The 14,420-nt window shown below is 39.9% G+C and overlaps 1 protein-coding gene across 9 annotated transcripts in view; it reads left to right on the top strand.

Annotated features, from left to right (window-relative positions):
• The window catches only part of sema5ba (sema domain, seven thrombospondin repeats (type 1 and type 1-like), transmembrane domain (TM) and short cytoplasmic domain, (semaphorin) 5Ba), a 186,938-nt gene that overhangs the window by 73,452 nt on the left and 99,066 nt on the right, over nucleotides 1-14,420 (top strand). For all 9 annotated transcript variants that reach the window (XR_007898532.1, XM_051711049.1, XM_051711050.1 and 6 more), the window contains one exon: nucleotides 12,962-13,202. Coding sequence is in view for 8 of the 9 variants with exons in the window: in XM_051711056.1 (XP_051567016.1) it covers nucleotides 12,962-13,202 (241 nt within the window). In the remaining variant the exon portion in view is untranslated. The remainder of the gene's footprint in view (nucleotides 1-12,961; nucleotides 13,203-14,420) is intronic.

The raw sequence follows: 14,420 nt of genomic DNA, 5'->3' as shown, positions 1-14,420 counted from the left end.
CCTTTTGTATTCCACGGAAGAAAAGAAGTTATAGAGGTTTTGGAACGATTTGAACATTGCTGGGTAAGTTACTCTAAAAAAGTAATTAATTACTAACTACTAATTACATCTTCTATAGTGTAATTAGATTACTGTACTAATTACTCTGTCTGAAAAGAAATTGCATTACTTATTACTAATTACTTTCTAAAACCCTTATCAACCTCGACCAGATGAAAAATACAAGGATAGACATGAAAGTGTTCTTTTAATTCTTTCAAATAAATCATATAAAATCAAATAAAATATTCATGAACTGGCCAAAGAATTTAAGGGGGCTGCATTAAATTAGAAAACATACATTTTAACATTAGACGTTAAATTTCTGTTTTAAATTCACTATTGTTTTATATAGAATTGTTCTATAGTCTATGCAGTATTTAACACAATTACATCGGAAGTAACTGTAATTAAATTACTGAAAAATTAAGAGTAATCCCTTACTTTTTTCAGTGAAAAAGTCATTTAATTACAGTAATTAATTAGTAATGCATTACACCCAACACTGGATTTGAGTGTGGGTAAATGATGACAAATTTTTCACTTTTGGGTGACATATTCCTTTAATACTTTCATAAACTTATTAGACATTCGGGCTGCGAGGAATCATTTTTCATTTATTTGCCTTCTCCCTCCAGTTGGTCCTCAAAAATGATATAAAGGGAAAATGACAAGTGTGAAATGCTTACAATTTGTCTTCCCAGAAACTAATTTAATTTGAAGACAATGAGCTGACAGTGTGCCATTTACTCTGTGGATCTCCTTTTTGTATATTCAGCCTAATTGACAAACAAGTGTTTCTTAACCCTCCACTGCAAATGAGACCTCCCTGTCTAAGTAGTTTTGCGCTCTACTAATTCTCATTAATATTCCAGCGGTGTTGAAGCTAATGACAAGGTTATGTCGGCATAATGCGCAGTCTAAATGACTGATTCTTCGTACATTTGATATTTATAAGGACTTATGAGTGCACACAAGATGCTAAATCTGGAGAATATTATAAGTGGTAATCAACTTAAGCCTGTTTACTCCAGAAATTACTGGAGGTAACATGAGCCCCCTTAATCCTAAATTACTGTTGAAATTTGGATTTGTTGTTTATTTTTCCACATCTACTGTGAATAGATCAATAGAACAGAACACAGCTGCGTTTTGATTTGAAGTACCTTGTGGTCCATGCACAGCATGTGTAGAAGGTATATAAAGTGCGATGGTTCAAATAGACTTATCAACTGGTGTTGTTATACTATGTATAGAGCAGTACATATATTTGCACGGCTATTAGGACTGTTGTATGTGATTTATATGCGAGATAGGATGTTCCAAGCTTCTTGGAGAATTTGCCACATTCCATCCATCCATCCATCCATCCATCTCTCTCTCTCTCTCTCTCTCTCTCTCTCTATCTTGTATATACACATTGCATTTACAGTATATGTTAGGCTATATAGGCTGTTAATTTTTATAACATTTTTTTTCTATCAATAATTGTACAAAATTATAGCATTACATTGATGTTGTACCCTTTAAATTACATGTTTAGAAATTTGTTTAAATAAATAAACTTTTTGTCTTCTAGTCACCCACCTTCAAACAGAAATGCAGATAGTGAAGCATCCTTTTCATAGCCATTACTGTTTGTGGTTTATGTTGTTGATTAAGTTTTTATCCTGGAGAATCAACAGCTCTGTGTTCCTTCCCAGTGTTCTCTCAGAGCTGAAGACCTTGTGTACTTTTATTCATCTTACTGTCAGATGGGCAGCTAGTCAGTACTTGAGAAACTGCTTTTGACATCTTATAATCTGCTCTCATCCAGACACTCAGGCTCAGTGCGATTGTCTCTCGCTGACAGATCTTGATGCCCCCATCTGACATCACTGTCAATTGATGAGGTGTTAAATGAAGAAACGCAGCTCATTAAGAGAGTCCGTATTTGCTCTTTGGCAATACCTGATCCCTTGTCTCAGAGGGGGCCTGTCTGTGGCAAACAGATCTGCAGCTTCGTTTGCAATTTTCCAACAGTGTTAACGACTTGTTCATTAGCCTGGTCTGTTTCCATGGAAACATGCAGGGGGCTTTGGTAAGGGGGAGAAGCCTGCCGGGCACGTTATCCTGTCTGATCTGGGTGATATTGACAGAAGCGCACTGTGCTTTCATTAGTAATAATTTCCTTAAGCCAACTGTGCACAGTCCACAGATAATTGAGTGTCCACTCAGACTGTCCACTGCACCCATGAATCTAGTGAAGTGTCCCAGATGGGGATTTTTTTTTCCCCCCACACCCAAATAGCTGGAATATAGATGCACACAAAGTGCAACAGGACATTTTAGAAAGAATCACTGAGGGATGGAATGGTTTACTTTTAGGGATGTTCAAAACTACATATTTTAAAAATCGATCAGTCGGTGGGTTACCTGAATGACAAGTAGTGCTATCAACCGGGCTGAGAAACTAAATACTGGTGGAACCAGTGTTTTTCAACCATTACACTTGTATATGCTTTAGTAATATTCCAGATAGTAGTGGTATTCGGTTTAACTTGGTTGTGAAGCAGCATTTGCGGCTCAGACTCTGCCTTGGTAACGGCATGCATCTGAAGCCAGTACTGCAATCAGGGCTGTTCAAACAAGACGCTAGTCAGAGCGCAACAAAATGGAACAGAAAACAGAGATCTCAAAATGTATTCCTTTCATTTAAACTTGACACAGTGTTTTAAAAATGCATTACTTATGCTGCAAGACTCTAATAAGACAGCAAGACGCAACGGCCAAGGACCTCCATGACTCAAAGTCATCATCAGTGCTTGGCACACAACTTAAACTCCAATGCATAGTTTTTTCATTCTGATGTACATTTATGTATTAAATTCAACAAATGTTTGTATTTTCAAATTTAATTTGACAGCCTTAAAATGATAGTTCACCCAAAAATGAAAATTCTCTCATCATTTACTCAAGCTCATGCCATCCCAGATGTTGTATGACTTTCTTTCATCTGCTGAACTCAAATGAAGATTTTTAGAAGAATTACTCAGCTCTGTTGGTCCATACAATGCAAATGAATGGGTGGCAAAATTTGTAAGCTCCAAAAATCACACAAGTCAGCATAAAAGTAATTCATAAGACTCCAGTGGTTAAATCAATATCTTCAGAAGCAGTATGATAGGTGTGTCAGGGTTGTGTAGGGAAGAGGCGAGAGAGTTAGGATCCAAACGCAGAATTTTTTATTTAGTTTATCCTCCCCAATTTGGAATGCCCAATTCCCAATGCGCTCTAAGTCCTCGTGGTGGCGTAGTGACTCGCCTCAATCCGGATGCTGGAGGATGAATCTCAGTTGCCTCCGTGTCTGACACCATCAGTCCGTACATCTTATCATGTGGCTTGATGAGCGTGGAGACAGTGGTGGCTTCACGCTATTCTCCACGGCATCCACGCACAACTCACCACGCACCTCACTGAGAGCGACGCGTGGAGGTTACCCGATGTGACTCTACCCTCCCTAGCAACTGGGCCAATTTAGTTGCTTAGGAGACCTGGCTGGAGTCACTCAGCACACCCTGGATTCAAACTCACGACTCCAGGGGTGATAGTCAGCGTCTTTACTATAAACAGAAGCAAATACAACTCTGAAGGAATCTTATGAAGAAGGTAACACAAACATAACAGCAGTATGTTGGTTAACAAAGCGCTACATACCAACATACCAACAAGGATAGACAAAGGAACCAGGAACAAGAGGGCATACATACACAAGTGCTAACAAGATGACGAGGAACACCTGTGATACAATTAGGGCAAGGAACTGAAGACAGAGAAAATGGAAGGAAACAAATGAACTTTCAAACAATAGTCCTTGTAAATTTCAATGAGTCCTTAGGGAAAAACATAATGACGTGACATGACAGAACCCCCCTCCTTAAAGGGCGGCTCCTGAAGCCCAAAAAATGGAAAATGACAAAAGTCTAGGGTGGAGCCGGTGGTCAGGGAGGTGGCTTCAGGAAGGGAGTGGGGTCTGGTGGTTTGGGTGGCGACTCCAGGAAGGGAGTGGGGTCCAGAGGCCTGGGCTGTGGAACAGGGCCTGACAAGGCAGAGTGGCATGTTGGAATCTCAGGAGGTGGGGCCTCTGGAGTCGGAGAAGGTGGAGACTCAGGGGGCGGAGCTACAAGGGATGGCAGCTCGGGAGGCAAGGGCTCGGGGGGCAGAGCCACAGGAGGAGGAGTGGGCGGAGTCACTGGAGGAAGAGTCTCAGGGGGAGGAGCCGGAGGAGGCGAAGCCACGGGGGGAGGAGCGGGCAGAGCCACTGAATAAAGAGCAGGGGAAGCCACAGTAGGCTCAGGGAATTGAGTCTCAGGAGGCAGTGCCGGAGGAGGCGGAGCCACAGAAAGAGGAGTGGGCAGAGCCTCTTGAAGGGAATGGATGGAGCCACAATAGGCTCAGGAAATTGAGTCTCAGGAGGCAGAACCACAGGAGGAGGAGCAGGCAGAGCCATTGGAGGAATATTCTCAGGAGGAGGAGCGGGCAGAGCCACTGGAGGAGTCTCAGAAGAAGGCTCAGAGGGCGGAGCCGTGGCAGGCTTGGTCGCTGGCTCGTTGACCTTAGCAGGCGCGGGCTCATTGACTGCGGCAGGCATGGGCTCGTTGACCATGGCAGGCTCGGGCATGAGCTTGTTGACCATGGCAGACTTGGGTGCCGACTCGTTGACCACGGCAGGCGTTGGTTTATTGACCACAGCAGCAGGCGTGGATGCTGGCTCGTTACCCTTGGCAGGCTTGGGTGCTGGCGAAGGATTCTCCTGGACCACCAGAGCGGAGAGCAGAGGGGCCTCCGTCGAGGGGGTCTCCGGCACCACTGGAGCTGAGAGCAGATGGTCTGACTTTATGATTTCGGAGAGAAAGTCTTGAAGAGACAGACGATCACAGTCCAAAGGGACCAGTTTCCTCACCCGGCCATTGAGTCCCAACCAGAACATAGTTCTGAGGGATCTCTCATACCAGTTCAGTTGGGTGGCCAGACTCCAGAATTTGAAGCAGTACTCAGCTGCAGAAATGGACCCTTGGGAAAGCTGCTCAATAAGCTCTGCTGGATCATACCAGCATACTCTACCAACACGGACCGACAAAGGAACCAGGAACAAGAGGGCATACATACACAAGGGCTAACAAGACTATGAGGAACACCTGTGATACAGTTAGGGCAAGGAACTGAAGACAGAGACAATGGAAGGAAACAAAGGAACTTTCAAACTAAGGGTCCTTGTAAATTTCAAATTAAGAGTCCTTAGGGGAAACATAATGATGTGACATGACAAGGTGTGGGTGAGAAACAGATCACTTTCACATTCTTCTTCTTGTGTTTTTGGAGATTCACACTCTTCATGCATATCACCTCCTACTGGGCAGGGAGAAGAATTTCAAGACTTGAATATTGATCGGTTTCTCACCCACACCTATCATATCACTTCTAATGATATGGATTAAAACATTGGAGTCGTATGGATTACTTTTATGCTGCCTTTATGTGCTTTTTGGAGCATCAAAATTTTGGCACCCATTCACTTGCATTGTATGGACCTACAGAGGTGAGATATTCTTCTAATAATCTTCATTTGTGTTCTGCAGAATAAAGAAAGTCAAACACATCTGAGATGACATGAGGGGTGAGTAATTGGTGAGAGAATTTTCATTTTTGGGTGAAAGATCCCTTTAATGACTACATAATGTTTTAGATGCGTCCAAAAGCAGCTAGACAGAACGTGAAGGAATGGAAAAGAATTCAGGGGTCTCAAGGTATGTTTTAAAAAATTGGAATTTTCTTTTACCTGACACAGCATCTTAACACAATGCTCATGGTGGGATGCTCAAAAACGGTGTGAAATGTGACGCAATGGCTAAAGATGTCCATCTGAATGTGTATAGCTGCAGATGTGGTGCTTGAATTGGGATGAATTTAAGCATGCTTTCACAGTAGCTATATATAAAATTTTGAAAAAATCTTGATAAACTAGTCGACCTCAATAATCTTTGGATGACTAGTTGGCTAGTCGAACATTGTGACCCATACTAGTTTCCTTGGCTTGATGTTTCTTGTAAGACTTTCGTGAGTGTACTGCATTCTGCAAATGAGAACTGGTGCCAATTCGGCCCACACTCCAAGGTCGTTTGAGAAGTGCCACCAGCTGTTTCCAGCCTTAATTTGTTTGTGTGGGCGGTGCTTGTGTAAAGGTATGTCCGTGTAGATCCTTAACGCCTTTGCTGTTTGGGATTGGGACTAATTAGCTCACAGCTGTGGACTTACTGTTAGGAAGCAAGTTGCTAACAACTGCTTTTGAACTGCACATGTAAATGCTTGCTTGTGTGAATTAGCTTTTTATGTGTTGATTTTTCCCAAGCTTGTCTCTTGGGTCCAGAGCAGCTGGTTCAGACTCAACTATTTCCCATCACAACTGCACTCGTTTTCATCTTGACTTCAACATACAGTGGAAGAAACAAATTTGTTTGCTATGGATCTGCAGCAAGAATCAGATCCCAAGCCAGAAGTGTGTGCATGCCCTCCCTGTCTCCATGAATGAGATGTTGGTCTTTGGCTCCAGACAAAAAGATGAGCATGCTCTCAATCCTGTTGAGATCAGAACGTACTCTTTCTCTAAGGCTTTATTCACACTGCATGTTGTTTTCTGACGTTGTCATTTTGTAAGTAATCAAATCAGATCAGTTTGATCAAACTGTGTTGTTAATGTCCAGTAAATCTCTACTGGTTGCCATATAAATGTATTAGGCCACAGGTTTTTAAACAGGGGCCCGTGGACCCCTAGGGAGCTGAAGGGAGTGCCAGGGGGTCCGTGGAAAATTTTAAAAAACAAACAAACAACAAAGTTTGACATTATGGAATTTGAGATTATTACAGTTTCATTCTGCTTTCTAAATATTGGTTGGAAATAATGAAATTAATCATGATTATCTTGTTTTGTTGACAGCCATAGTTAACTGTATTAAATATTTCTTTAAAAAATCTGAATATAATTTTGTGATAAAAGGAATATTTCTAGAACCCTTGGTTGACAGTGTCTGAATTTAACTGTATCTGTTCAGGTTTATATATAATCATTGATAGTGAAAATAAGGTTTTATGAAAAAATATACACTGTAAACTTAATACAAAACAAATATTTTTGGACGTAACTTTTTACAGATGACTTTTGGCTTTAGTATGACAATATACTGTATAAAGTCAATTATTTAATTTTGCTAACATGTTATCTTTATAATATCACACTTTTTTCCTCACACAGTAATACTTAGTCTTTATACATGAAAATATAAAGGTCCTTGATTTGGGTGTCCTTGGCATCGAAAAGTTTGAAAACCCCTGTCTTATATCCATACTAATATATTTGCGGTTGAAAACTAATTTTTCTTAAATGTTTTGTTTTCCAATGTGGAATTAAGCGTTTTCGAAACTCTCTAAAGTCGAAAAGTTTGGTGGAAAACGCAGTTCTATTATGAATGAGAGGCATAAACGTAACAAAATCAATGCGTTTTCAGCCGAAAACGTATCAGTGTGGATGTGGCCTTAAAGGCGCTGTAAGCAATGTAAGCCATTTTAAACATCAAGAAAATAATTGCCTCCCCTAGTTGCTGAAATCATGAGACACATCAGATAGCATGCACGATAGAGGCCATATTTTATTTTACATACTTATGCTGTCCTATCGCTTGCTTGTTCAGTCCTGCACCATTCGATACTTAGTGAATGTGAGCATAGTGTATGAGCAAAAATGAACTGTAGACACTGTTGTGCTGTATGTATGACAGTACAGTCATGTCACATCCTGAATAACTAAATAACTACTTGAAATCCAATCTGACCATTTAAACTGAAACGCATCAACAAAAGTCATATTATAATCTGATTTCACACCACATGGAAGTGAGTTGGATTCGTTTTGTGAAAATTTGGATTTCATGTTGTTGTTTTTTGTTTTTTGCTGTTCAGACTACAGTACAAGTAACTAAACAGATTTGAGTTGGATACAAACTTTTTAAAAAAATTTTTTATTTTGGTGCTTGTCTATCCAATTTTATTTATGATAGTGGCATCATGGAAAACAGTGGTTTGTTCTCCATTGCTCTTGCATTCTACAAAGCTGACAACACTGCCTTTACACATGCTCCAATACATCCCACCAAGACATACTTAACATGTAATAACATAACCTAATAACATAACCACTTTATAACCATTTTTTTGCCAGAGCGAGTACAGTATGCATGGTGTTGCTGTGTTTTTCTGTAACATTTGCATCGTTGACTTTTCATTTGCAAGGGAAGAGTTCATGACACATGGTCTGCTAAAATTTTCACTTTGTTCCTCAAGTCATCAAGAATGATTTTGTTTATGTTTACCCGGTTGTGGTATATTTCCTCCTAAATATGGTAAGTGTACTTTGAATAATCATGGCTGGCACAGATAGCTGCCTGTATAGCAATCCAGTTGCCACATTTATTTGCCTAATTAGCTACCCACTGTTGCGAGAGGGATAATTGAGTAGGCATCATGGTAATTCAGCATAACCAAAATAATAATTTGTTATTGATTTCCCCATTTAATAGAGAAACTGAAAATGTGCCCCTGGTGCTTCGCGGTAGATTGCATGGATTCATTCTTGTTTTAAAAGCACTTAAATGATATTGCATGCCAGAATATTAACTTAGGCTCTGCATGGAAGGTGATGATGTACTGCTTGCTTCAGTGTGGCTATAAAACCATACATCATATCCACAGTGAAATGGCATTAACGTAGGAGGTACACAACCTTGAGTGCCTTATTTCAGAGGTTTATGGATTATTAGCTGTGTGACTATGGCCATGTACACACTGCAGTTTTGGGAGTGACAAACCACATTTAAATGTGGAAATTAATCCCCTAAATTATGGTTCCGTGAGCCATTCAGTTAAGCCATGATTCAGCAAATCACCTTTGTTTACTGATATACCCTACTGATATAAAACTTAATTAGCAATTTATTAACAAATGATAATTTGACCAATTGCATTCATTCTTTTTTTTTTTTTTATTTATTTTTTTATAAATGATATCGCCTTTTCTCCCCAATTTGGAATGCCCAATTCCCACTACTTAGTAGGTCCTCGTGGTGGTGCTGTTACTCACCTCAATCCGGGTGGCGGAGAACAAGTCTCAGATGTGTTTGACCCTCCCTAGCAACCGGGCCAATTTGGTTGCTTAGGAGACCTGGCTGGAGTCACTCAGCACACCCTGGATTCCAACTCGTGACTCCAGGGGTTTAGTCAGCGTCAATACTCGCTGAGCTACCCAGGCCCCCTGCATTGGTTCTTTATTAATATTAGGCTACATCACGCTTGGCATTTTTTGCAAAACATTTTGTTCTCGTAATGTTCATAGTTGCAAATTACATTGATGCATTTTTTCAAAATACTCTCAGTTTGTATTCACGTTTCTTCTCCACCATTTAAGAATGCTGTTAAACTCTTGTTTTGTTGTAGGCTCTTTTGAAAAATGGTGCTTAATCTTGCTAATGGTTTCCTTAAGTATACTAGATTTCCAGTGTGTCATCGAAATGTGAGTGAACAATTAAAGCTTGGTCTCCTAGGTGCACAATTTTGCTTATTGAAGACTGTCAGTCCCCCTTTAATTCGTATGTCATATGAGCATATGCTGTGTGCGAGGTAGATTGACGGGCAGCTTTGTGTCGAAAGCGCAGTGGTTGAGCTAAGTGCTGCGTGCTGTAATATGACTGCACTGCACTTTGAATAAAGATGGAGATGTCATGCCTCCCGTCACCTCTTATAAAATCAGCTGTGATATTAAAACTCCTCCGCATATGAAGGAGACGGAAGTGCCTGAGCGCTTAAGGGGTGTTATGCTGATTGAGCCAAGCCAACACTTATTGCCAGGAACTTTTAACAACAGCACCCCACACCCCGTTTCCTACCCCGTTTCCCAGCGCCAGTCAGCAGAATTACTGCATGTTTTTCACCTCCATATAATATCACTAATTGTCTTGATTCAGATGTTTTTTTAGCTTGCTGGCTAGCTTTACTTTCACAAAAGAGCTCTTCGAAAGAGTTCCTCTAAATTTACAGTATATAGTCAGTATAAGGTTTAAAGGGATAGTTCATCCAGAAATTCAGTCACTTACTTGCCCATACAGTCACCTGTATGACTTTCTATCTTCCATGGAACATAAAAGGAGATGTTTCGCAGTATGTTAGTCTCAGTTACTGTTTACTTTCAGTGCATATTGTTATAGTGAATGGTGACTGAGGCTATAATTCTGCCTAGCATCTCCTTTTGTGTTCCACAGAAGAAAGAATGTTTGGAACGACATGAGGGTAAGTGATGACAGAATTTTTTTTGGGGGGGGTGAACTATCCCTTTAAAGCTTTATTTATATATTTATTTACAATTTTATTTATTTATTTATTTATTTATTTATTTATTTTTTGGTAAAATATTATTTTTGGTTGTATTAAATTATATATTATAGTTTTACAAGATCTCAATGTAAATGATGGCTGTTATTATCAGCTAAGCTTTTTGCATGTGAAATGAGTTGCATACTTACAGGTTGTGAGTTTGCTGTTGGGGTCAATATAGTTGGCACAATCCTCCAACAATAGCCACTTTGCAATTCCTGCATTACATTCATACACAAAACATTCAGGGCTGAACTTTGCTGCACAAATTGTTCAGTTCAGACTGAAATTATCAGGGACCTTAGTAAAAAAAAAAAAATAGACCTCAGCCATATAATTAGTCAATACTTGGGAATGTCAATCAATTAAAATTTGGGTTATAAAATAATATAAATAATAGGGTTCAAAACAGTGTTACTATGAATGCAAACTATAATACAGTGAAAAAGACACTCTATTAGCATAACATAAATATATATAAATAAATAAACATTTCCAACATTCTTTTGAATGTCCATGTACTAAAATAAAATATTTAATGCCATGAGTGTACCTTCATTTACTATTAGTATTATTTTGAATGGCCATGGAAAATGAAGCAATGTGATAACAGTTTTACCTGGTCGCAAAAAGTAGTCCGTTAATTTACTTGATGAACTTTCACCTTTTGCTGACCCTTTATGCTTTGCAGAGCTAATGTGTGCTTCTAAATCACTCGCACCTTTATTAGCAACTGACACATAAGCTTTACAGGTCATACATTCTGCTTCCCACGGATCTCGACCTGGACGAAAGCATGGGAATTTTTTGTGCAAATCTTCTGTAAATTTGCACTTTCGTTTGGGCATTGTTTCCACTCAGCTGTCATTTGCTGCTACTGTCAAGCTGTTTGATGCCGAACACAACAGCGCTTTGCGCGTTCACGGAGAGAATGACAGGCAGGAGTTTGGCCAATAGTTGCTGCAAGCCTCTTATAACAGACCAATTGGTGTGCGAGAAGGCGGGACTTACAAAGAGGGGTTAAAGCAATGCAAATATGCACACACACACACACAATGAAGTATTAGACCAGATGCACATCATAAGGCAACTAAAGCCAAATCCCGAACATTTTCTCAAATTTAGAAATCCCGGCCGGGCGCTTTTTTAAGGTCCGAAAAAGAGGACATGTCCGGGAAAAAGAGGACGTATGGTCACCCTTATCATGATTCTAACTTCTGCAGTAATATTATCTGTTTGCTCTTGTACACTGATGATGATAAATTGTGTGTAGAGTAGTGTATAAATGCAATGCATACATTTAATGTTAGTTAACGTTACTTATCTCAAAGATTTGTCATTCTCCTCAACCAAATAATGTTAGACTGATCCAGGAATACTCCAGTTCATATATCTGCGAGTGTGTGTGAGTGCGTGAGTTTACAGCAGCGGGTGAGGAGCTGACAGAACTGACTGGAGCTGACTGGCACGCGAGAGAGTGCACAAAACACAACCTTTTATTTTATGTTATTATGAGACTGAGAAGTGCAAAAATATTTTAGATGAGAAGTGTAAAAATGTTTTTGGTTCATTATGAGACCATGGCAGGGCAAATTATACTGTGGCGGGCCGCCAGAAAAAATGGGAAACACTGATTGTCTATACCAGACCGTAATTTAAGTTGTTATTCGCTGAAATCAAATCAAATAATTGATAAAGTGCATCAGTGTTGCCAACTACTTTCAATGAAATGTAGCTAAAGTCTGCTCAAAAAGTCGCTAAATGTCACTAGATGACGGCATGCATTAATTAGCATATTCCTGACGTCATCGCATCGTATTTGCATTCTGCTTTGTGTCAGCCCTTTACATCTGTTTGCTTCTCTCTTACTCTGTGCTCACATACTATATTTTAATACAGCCGAATTCCCAATAAAGCTTCTGTTTCTGTTGTCAGACAACGGAGCGAGTATGAAATAGTGACTGAAACGCGGCCCATTAAGACTACATGTTAACCAGTAGTAACTTCCAAGCCATTTCCAAGCTGCTGCTCTGCACTATTTAAATTTTGATTTTATAACATAAGTTAAAGTCAATGGCTGTGCTGTGATTTCAGGTATATTTACATGTAAAATGATCACTCAGAGAGAAAGTTAGAAGCAACAGAATGTCTTATTTTTTCTCTCGCACAGCACACAGCCTCCATCTGTGTAACAGTGAGTGATAAGCAAGAAAAATAATGGTCAAATTAAATTGTTTAAATTTTGCTGGTGAACATCTGAGATATGCTGGTCCACCAGCTTGACCAACACCAAAACCAGCACTTACAGCATACACCTGCCTGAACCAGCATTGAATTTCATGCTGGCCTAAGTTGGTCTTTTCAGCAAGGGCAGTACAGGTGTATAAAGTTAATAAAATGCTAAAGTAAAAGAAAGTGTGAAGAAAATAGCATATTCAGTGTGAATCTCTCTCTTTCCTCCAAACAGGTGAATTCCAAAGGCCCACCTTGGCAGCTAGAGGAGAGGTCGGCCTCCGTCACCATGACAGTGTTGCCTCGGGACGTGGCTTCCCTGGCTGTGCCCGGCCTTATCCTCTGTTTCATCACTCTTCCATTTCCTGTTACATTATCCCAGAAGGCCCCTGTGCCCACAGAGCCTGTCCCAACCCCAGCACCCCACACAAGGCCAGAGTGTTCCCGTTTAGAGCACCCCATCGTCTCTATTCAAGGTGAATACTGATGTCTCTCACAAACACTATTCTCCCGCTATATTACGGCAATATTTTTACTCTCTAGGGATCTGTTATTGCACACTTGTCAGTCTCCAGCAGCTATATGACCTTTGTAAACATTGGCAATGGTTTTGTAGGCTAACCCTGAACTATTTAAAACTGACAAAGCACGTTTGAAAGGTAGCATATAAACATTGTCAGCAGTCCCTTTACACACTCAGTCAGCTTTAATTGCTGATAAACAGCAATTTTTAGTCTTGTTTTGTAGGAGTGTGGTCAGGCATGTTCACAACCATTTATACTCCACTGCTTAGAATTAAAGGAATAGTTCACTTAAAAAGGACAACTTTGAATAATCAATTTCGAGTGAATAAACAAGCTACATTTTGAGTCTTTTGAAGTTATATGATAACAGACAAAAATGTAAGGCTAGGGTAGGCCTATACTTAATTTTTCTGTGTGCCATTATGTCTCACGCAAAGTTGATCACTCTAGCCTTTAAAAGTATACTATTTTGACCGTGAGACCGCACGGATGCATTTGATGCACCTGCTTTATGACTGATTTGTAATATTCTTTATTTCAGTCAACACCAGGCACATGTGCAGATGATGCACAGAGACACGGACTGTCGGTGTGTCTAGAAAAACTGGGCTGCACATGGACAGCGAAATGTGCATCACATGCACTGTGCGAGACATAGCAGAAAACGATGTTCTTAACATGTCATTCTTAATGCTGAGTTTGAGAACCTTCTCCTCTGCTACAGCTATCAAATGTCATTTTCCTTCAAAATGACACACTGTATTTGATTATGTTATCTGCAATAACTTGTGACATGGTATTACTCGTCGAAAGTGCCATATTTGAATTTGACCTTGAGTGCTAATGAGATTTGGGAGCTCATTCTGAGGAACTGAATTTAAATTTCGGTATGTTCCTCAAACAAAGTTATCACATGAATTCTTGGAATAAAGATAAAGTGTTATACTTTTACGATACCTTTATGTTTTTTTTGGAGCTTTACAGCCATGGTCACCATCAGTTGTCATTATATGGAAATCAGCAGTGTGTACATTCTTCAAAATTTCTTCTTTTGTGTTCCACTGAAAAAAAATAAAAACGGTGTTTGAGTTTATAATGACATGAAGGTGAGTAAATGATAGCAGAATTTTTGCCCAGTGCCCAGCTTAGTGTGTCTGGGGTGCTTGCGTG

The sequence above is a fragment of the Myxocyprinus asiaticus genome, chromosome 11, assembly GCF_019703515.2.
Source record: "Myxocyprinus asiaticus isolate MX2 ecotype Aquarium Trade chromosome 11, UBuf_Myxa_2, whole genome shotgun sequence".
In the NCBI taxonomy this organism is placed as follows: Eukaryota; Metazoa; Chordata; class Actinopteri; order Cypriniformes; family Catostomidae; genus Myxocyprinus; species Myxocyprinus asiaticus.
The sequence above is the reverse complement of the archived record's forward strand: the minus strand, read 5'-3'. Positions and strand labels throughout refer to the sequence as shown.